The sequence below is a fragment of the Engraulis encrasicolus genome, unplaced genomic scaffold (assembly GCF_034702125.1).
Source record: "Engraulis encrasicolus isolate BLACKSEA-1 unplaced genomic scaffold, IST_EnEncr_1.0 scaffold_130_np1212, whole genome shotgun sequence".
Lineage (NCBI taxonomy): Eukaryota > Metazoa > Chordata > Actinopteri > Clupeiformes > Engraulidae > Engraulis > Engraulis encrasicolus.
Window position 1 is genome coordinate 123,526 of NW_026944801.1, and position 7,646 is coordinate 131,171.

The following is a 7,646-nucleotide window of genomic DNA, read 5'->3' on the forward strand; positions in this document are numbered from 1 at the left end:
TGTTGTTGGTTAATTTATATATATATTATTATATATTGTTTCATTAATGTTACAGTCACACCGCAGGAAATTTGACATATAAACCTTTACATAAATCTTAACAAAAATGTTTCTTCTCATGTAAGACTAATATGAAACATAATGTACCACATCTTCTTTCATTGACATTTGTTTTTTAAAGGAAAATAACAGTTTTGTAGGTTTTTAACCAATGTTACGAAAAAACAAGGCGTCACGTCTCCCACCCACATGTATGCACACACCCAAGGATTTTTGTTAACAGGCTTTTACGTTGTAATAACGAGTAGGACACGCACACACACACACACACACACACACACACACACACACACACACATACACACACAGAGGCCTACTAATTGGTCAACTCTAATTTCACTGCAGGTTTTACTTTTCTATGCTTGTGGCCTATTCTTGTTACACCCAGATGAGTGTGAATGTTCACTAGCCTAGAGAGCCAAACCCCTACATAGCGTCAGGGGCGCTGCCAGAAATGTTGGGCCCCATGAAAGATTCGAATTTTGGGCCCCCTTAAGGGCCCCTCTCAGTGCTTGGGCCCCCTTAAGGGCTCCTATCAATGCTTGGGCCCTTAGAATCTGTACCACTTTCCCCCCCTAGCGGCCCCCCTGCATAGCGTACAACATGTTCACGGCTATTTTTGTGTGGGGAGTAAGTAAATGGATCATGTTGTAACAATCCAACCAGTCTTTGTTATTTCCAGGCCTTAACATTAGGGCCTACACATCATGCAAAATATCCTACATTAAAGCAAGTAAGTTGGTGTTTTCACTGTAAGTTCTTATGCTGGGCTACAATTTGAGTCATTCGGCCTATTCTAGGTTTCACAGAGCTGGTGCAGAGCAGACAACTATGATAGAAATCAAAATGATGAAGAGTAGAACCAAGTGTTAAGCTTCACACCAAAGCTCAGCTGATCAAGTTGTGTGTGAGGAGCACACTTCAACGCCACCCACCTTTTCAACCAATCGGAGCCGTGTTTTCCAGTTAGATATTAGGACGTCATTTTCCACTTCCTGGTTGGATGCTGTAACAATGGCGGCGGCTGCACGGTTTCTGCTCAGGAGTGCAAGCTCAAAGGGGGCTGTTTCTAATGTACACGGTGGCGTGCCCAGTTGCTTGGGTATTACTTTGGCGAAGCTTTCTCCAAGCGTTTCGCCCACTTCCAAAACCCACAGGAGGCATGTCTCCCATTTCACCTTTCAGCCTGACCCGGTGACCACTGACTATGGTACGTTTTTTTTCTGTATGCCCTTGTTATTTCACTTTGCATGGTAGCCACCTGTTCTGTATTGCAAACGGAAAGTGCGTTCCATGTTTTCGTGGTATCGCTGATTTCGACAAACCTGTCATAAATGACCTCTTGTCTGCTGATGCACTGTCAACAACACAGATGAGAGATTGCCATGCTAGCTAGCAACTTGCAGCAAGTTTACTTTTGGGCAAAGGGTGAATGTTTTGTTTAGGCTTAGTTGTATTTTTCATTTTCAAACAAACGTATGGCTTTGTGGTGCCGTTTCAAAGGAAGTGTAGTGTGTGTTGGCATATTTTGACAGGAGAAAGGCGCAAACTGTGCGCCTGGGTGCAATATTTACATGGTTCCATTCACACGCGGTCGTCCTTGCGCCTTTCCCTGCCACTAGGGGCAATCACAGCGGGGGTCTGAATCGCAACGTTTGTGGGTTTTAACTGATCACAAAGTCTCATAACATTACACATTGTCTTAAAATTGAGCTTGGAATCGGGGCAAGGATTTGATATGTGCTCGAAGGTTGTTTAGGCCTTCTCATGTTAGGCACTGCAATGCTTAGACTACACGGGAACAGTCAGCGCAACAGATGACCCATGCATGCGCTGCGCATCAGACAGTACAAACGACACTACTGTGTTATCATGGCAGGGGGTTAGAATGCTGGAATATGAAACTGTTCTCATGTAATGTGTGGCACAACGAGAGAAGAGTTGCTTTGACAAAGCAGATGACGATGGTGATGATGATGATATGCCCAGATGCATGCATTGATGAAAACCTTACTTTTTCTGGCACCTATATAACCTGCAGCGCTTGCATGATGGGAAACGCTCTCCACGGTTGGATCAAGTTATTCCCCCAAAGCTGGATATTAGTCATTTTTAGTTATTTTAGCTGGTGTACACCTGCTTGCTGACTGCAGTGTAGACCTCGTTAAGGGTTAAGAACAAGAGAATAGAAAAAGTATGAGACTGAGTCACATGGGGGAGCACTTTTGTGGACGGCTCTTCCATATAACTTGACCGGCCACAAAAACACCTGGCTTTTACTCTAGACTACTGTATGGCGTGTCCGCACAACCTCATCAGCTGATGGTTTTGTAATGGCAACCTGTCATGTCTGCAAACATGGCCTGTGCCTACATCCAAAGGAGGTTGAGGCGGCCTGCATGTTAGCCACAGTTCCCTATTGTGCCTATCATGAACAGGAAGCAACCGTGGCGAAGTGGGACAGCTGTAGCGGCCTAATGGTTAGGAAGACTGACTTTGGATCAGAAGGTTGCAGGTTCGAATCCGACCCATACCTCTCCCTACACCTCCATCCATTTGCTGTGCCCTTGAGCAAGGCACCCAACCCCACATTTCTCCAGGGACTGTACCAGAGTGGTTGACGTGACGCCTTGTTTTTTCATAACATTGCTTAAAAACCTACAAAACTGTTATTTTTCCTCTTAAAAACAAATGTCAATACAGAAGATGTGGTACATTATGTTTCATATTAGTCTTAGATGAGAAGACACGTTTTTGTTAAGATTTATGTAAAGGTTTATATGTGAAATATCCTGCGGTGTGACTGTAACATTAATGAAACCTGGAATATAATGTATATATAAATTAACCAACAGCATTTTGAATAATGTATGAAGCATTGGGCATGATTGCATAAATATTAACTTTATATTAAGATATGTGAATGTGAAAAAAACTCAAGACAGTAATATTAACTACAAGTTCCATTTCGTAACACAAATTGCGACCTGTATGTCAATGTTTGTGAACGGGCAGCTGCAAGGCCAGCTACAAGGGTCATAAAGACAGGCTCCTAACCAGTCAGTACCTCAGTTATTGGAGAGTGGTGTGGAAGTTTAAGGTGACTATTCACCTCTTAATATGTCTACATATTGCAATGTTTCTGTCACGCAATGCTTAGGTTTTATGGTGTCCTGTGGTGTGACAGCTCTTATAGAAGGAAAAAAAAGATTGTTATAAAGGAAAACACATATTAAGATTGAACACAATATCATTATCTAGTTAGCATGAGCTCAGAGGTCAGTCAAGTACAAAAGGATTAAAATGGCCACAATGCAGTGAATTTCCTGTGGTGTGACTTCATGTCCTGCGGTGTGACGTGCGTATGCAATGTATTACTCAATCCTTACTTGTTTTTCATGTATCGTGCAAGGATATAAGGATACCAGGAGATTTATTTGTCACATTCACACAATTATTACAAGTAATACAGTGAAACCATGCAGTGAAATCACAGTTGTCTGCCTGTACAATGCATAGGTGTTTGTGGGTGGGGGTGGGGATGGGGGTGCGGGTGGGTAGTAGTGTGTGTGTGTGGGGTGGGGATTAAAGGAACAATGGTACAAAGAGCTTGGGGGATATGTTTGTGCAGAATATTAATGATTTTATTGTATCTTACAGAAATGTCACACCAAGGATGTCATACCGCAGGGCACATTTTTGCGTTACGCCCTTAAACTTCAACCACCCACCAATACCCAGCAAAATAACATTAAGTAGCTATGAATAAAAGTGTCAACTAAGTGTAATGTAAAAGAATACAGAACAGACACATCTGACACAAATTTGCAGATTTGATCCCTAAATGCACTTCACTTACAGTACTGTAGGTGGATGCTCCATCCAGATCTCCTAAAGACCACTGGCCCTGCTACCACTTCCTCCTCTCACCCGCTTGATGAGGATCCAGAGGAAGAGATTGATGCATAGGTTTTTTTTCCCCTAAACAATACTTGTTTTTTGGAGCATGCTTTCTCTGTCTGACTGACACCACAATCTACCTCTATGTAGCAGAGAGGGATAAAGTTGCAGGAAGCAGGATGCAAATTTTCGGAAAAATCAGGATTTAACTTATAAGTTGTTAAACAAACATGTCTGACGTCTATCTTGGCGATGTAGGACCGTTTAATAGACACGCCTGACAGAACATCCTACCGTAGGATAAAATTACAATGTGGGACCGTTTGTCAGAACACCGGCGCAAATCCTACCGGTCAACATTGCTCCACAGAAAACAGGTACCAGACGTAGTGTGGAGCCAAGTCTCTTGGCGGAAGTACGTAGGATGGTGAGCGAGGCTAATAAAGTTGCCCCTTTGGAACTTGAATCCGGACATTCCGGGTTACCAAACTGGGACTCTGCCTCTGACATAGGACCATAGGCAAGACCATTTGAACACACCCACAACCCTAGTGATGGCCACCTCATCACAACCCAAAAGAAAGGATTTGGATTGAAAAAAAAATGGATTTGTGATCCACCCTCCAAAACAACAGATGAATTTCAAACACTGAAAGAAAAAAAGTTGTCTTCATTTGCTGGAACTGTGGAGGTTGTCCATTAACACCATTTACATATTAACAGCAATGTTGCAATATCAGTCTGTTCTGTTTTAGAATTACTACAGTTCCAGGAAATTGGTATGAAATGCTATTGTTTGTCTCAGGTATGTTGGTTTCGTGCTCTCAGGCCCTGTGAAGTGTCCAAAGAAGGAAAATGTAGAATTTGTGCATTAGCTGTAGGGGTGCCACAATAACAGATAAAATTGTGGTGGATAACTGCACCGTACTCTGTGGCAGTAGCACTGTGAGGCTTTCTAGCATGTCTTACGAGTCTGTTGCCTCAAAAACAGTGATAATGGATAAAACGGTGATATTTTTGCTCACAGTGGCTTTGAGGTTAAATTGTTTTACTGTGACACCCCTAATTACCAGTGCTGATCACTGATGCCTACAGCTTTGTGTAGAAAACCTATGAATTGTGTACATGTGTATGGCATAATGTAACCTTATTGGTGTGTATCTGCATTGCTTGTATTGTTCTTTCAAGAGTTGATTGTATTGCTAATGGCAAATATTTCTGCTGAAATGCTGTCATTATGGAACGTAAAAAAGACCACACGAGCTTTTTCACTAAGGAGTGCTTCACGCCAAATAGTGTCTGTGTGGACATGAACATGCATACACTTAAAGGCAATAGGCTAGACTGCTGCCTTTTTTTTTTTACTCCATCTGATATCTTTTATTGAACGCTCATAAAGACAACTACTACTTTCTGAGTTGGATCGCTCCTATGGTTGTAACTTGCCTGATTATTTATCAAAATCTATATGGCTGTAACAACTACGAAAAAACGAAAACCCGAAGTGACTTGACTTAATTCTTAATAACTTTTTCTTAATGTCCTTGCAGGGCCCACTGTGAAGATGAACCTGTTCCAGTCGATAACCAGTGCCTTGGACAACACACTTGCCGCAGATCCGACAGCAGGTGAGACTCAGTTTGGGGTTCACCCGGCTGTCTCGGACACCTGGACGTTTGGTTTTTTCGTGCATAAGAATGAAATTGTCAAAATGTTCTGTCTGCATTTAAAGGATTACACCGTGCTCACAATTTAAAGTGGCCAAACACAAACAAAAACTGTGAAAAATAAGTATGAACACTTCAATCCTTAAATCAAAGTGTTCTGTCCAAAGACTCTAAAGCACTCTGTTCTACAATTTTTTGCTTCTGCCTGTGTCTGACCCGTAGCCACAGGTAAAAAGGTAAGCTTTCCTGTCATGGTTCTTTCCTCTCTGCCTGCAGAACCATGCCAGGAAAGCTTACCTTTTTTCAGCAGTAAAACCATCAGCTGAACCCAAGTCTACAAAATGCCTGTGGAAATGGGTAATGCACTTAATAAAGAGCTGGGCCAAATGAAGTGCAGCCACACCAGCGGGGCAGAAGGCTAATGTTATTCTCAGGGCAATGTCTGGAATGCTCTGATATCAAAACCAGTTTTTCCATGTCTGGATGCCGCTCTCGGACATACTAATAGCCTTCTCAATTGCAAAAATAAAGTCTGTTCAGCACATTGAGATCCACATGCACAGAATCCCTCGTAGATGTTTGTTCACCTGCTTTTCCCCCTTTCTTTATACTTCCTCCATCAACAATAAATGTTTCCTCATTTGAGGTTTGAGGTCATCCGAGGACAAGAGGGGCTGTGTTAACACATTTTATCTTGCCACTTGGAGCCAGAGATGTGAATCAAGGTCAACATTACACCATATTGATGTGGGGGAAAACGCAGAGGAGGCGCCTTTGAAAACATACAAAAACTGGATACATGATTGTAACATTGTACTTGTCTCTTGCTGTACAACGTGGTGAGGTGTTCTTAAATTCCAATGTTTTGGCATTATTCCTACTTTATTTACACTTTTCATGTGGGGTGGTGTGTGAGTGGGGGGGGGGGGGGCACAGGTTCTACATAACTGGTATGTCATTGTGATGACACTCTAACTTCGTGAATAGGAGCAAAGCACCAAGTTGGCACTAAATCACACCTAGATAGGGAAGTGCATCCCAAAAAACACAGAAGATGTACACATGGTATACACAAGTGACCACAAGTTTACAACACTATATGTTACTTTCTTAATTACTATCAGGCTCTTAGTCAAATGTATTAAATAATAGTGTGGATGTTCTTTTATCGGTGCAAATGATTCTGGCCACTTATGTATGTATGCCACACTAGAGTGGATTGTCTGCTCGGTATACTGTAAAGTGAGAAAATGACATTGTTTGTGTGAATGTTGTGTTGCTGTGTCCTTGATTCTGTAAGAGATGCCACAGAAAAGTTGCCATGGTAAAAGCCAGACTCCCAAGGGTATTGTAGTGCTCTGCAAGGTTCTTGACTGTATTTCACGGAAATGGAATCTAATTTGTCCTGTATTTCTTCTGTTTCCCTACAGTAATCTTTGGGGAAGACGTTGCCTTTGGTGGAGTATTCCGCTGTACAGTTGGCCTTCGAGACAAGTATGGTGAGTAGCTTTCAGTGAAGTGCCTTGAGCAGGCAAAGAGGTCGTACTGCCCAGAAAAATGATTTAACAATAAGGAAGTGCTAACTGAAGTACTGTTTGTTCCATGGCTTGATTTTGGCAGCTGCCAGTGTGGGGCACCAGTTTGCATCTTGTGGTGCCCCTTCACTGGTCAAAAATGGTTGGTGCACTGTGCTGCTGGGTGTTATGGATAATCCGGCCCTGCCATGCCATACTACTTTATTTATGATGTACTGCAAATAACACACTTAATCTGCACAAGGCACTTCGGTTGCCAGTACCTCAAGCCTGTAGGACCGTATACAGGTTTGAGTCTTTCTTTCCTCTTTCCAAGAGCACATAGCCCCATTATGTCTGTAAGCAAGTGATCTCTTTCAGCCTTGTTGGCACATGTTTATCAACATTATGTATAGTTTAACAGGAACATCTGTGGAGTAGCGTCAGATGGAAGAGAAATCTTGGGCTTGGTCATAGAATATGTCATTGTTGGACTGTCGTCTTG

General features: G+C 42.4%; 1 protein-coding gene across 1 annotated transcript; it reads left to right on the forward strand.

The window, feature by feature from the left end:
• Positions 1-1,074: 1,074 nt before the first annotated feature.
• Positions 1,075-7,150, forward strand: LOC134442233 (2-oxoisovalerate dehydrogenase subunit beta, mitochondrial-like). Its single transcript, XM_063192481.1, has 3 exons — positions 1,075-1,270; positions 5,511-5,588; positions 7,058-7,150. Exons 1-3 carry the CDS (start codon positions 1,075-1,077, stop codon positions 7,132-7,134), a joined length of 351 nt encoding a protein of 116 aa, XP_063048551.1. The 3' UTR covers positions 7,135-7,150.
• Positions 7,151-7,646: the final 496 nt, after the last annotated feature.

What these genes read in the sequence shown, in the direction of transcription:
- LOC134442233 (XM_063192481.1), top strand. Translation starts at nt 1,075, where the DNA reads ATGGCGGCGGCTGCACGGTTTCTGCTCAGGAGTGCAAGCTCAAAGGGG. An exon ending in CCCGGTGACCACTGACTATG is followed by an intron (nt 1,271 to 5,510) that starts GTACGTTTTTTT and finishes ATGTCCTTGCAG; the next exon opens with GGCCCACTGTGAAGATGAAC. An exon ending in TGCCGCAGATCCGACAGCAG is followed by an intron (nt 5,589 to 7,057) that starts GTGAGACTCAGT and finishes GTTTCCCTACAG; the next exon opens with TAATCTTTGGGGAAGACGTT.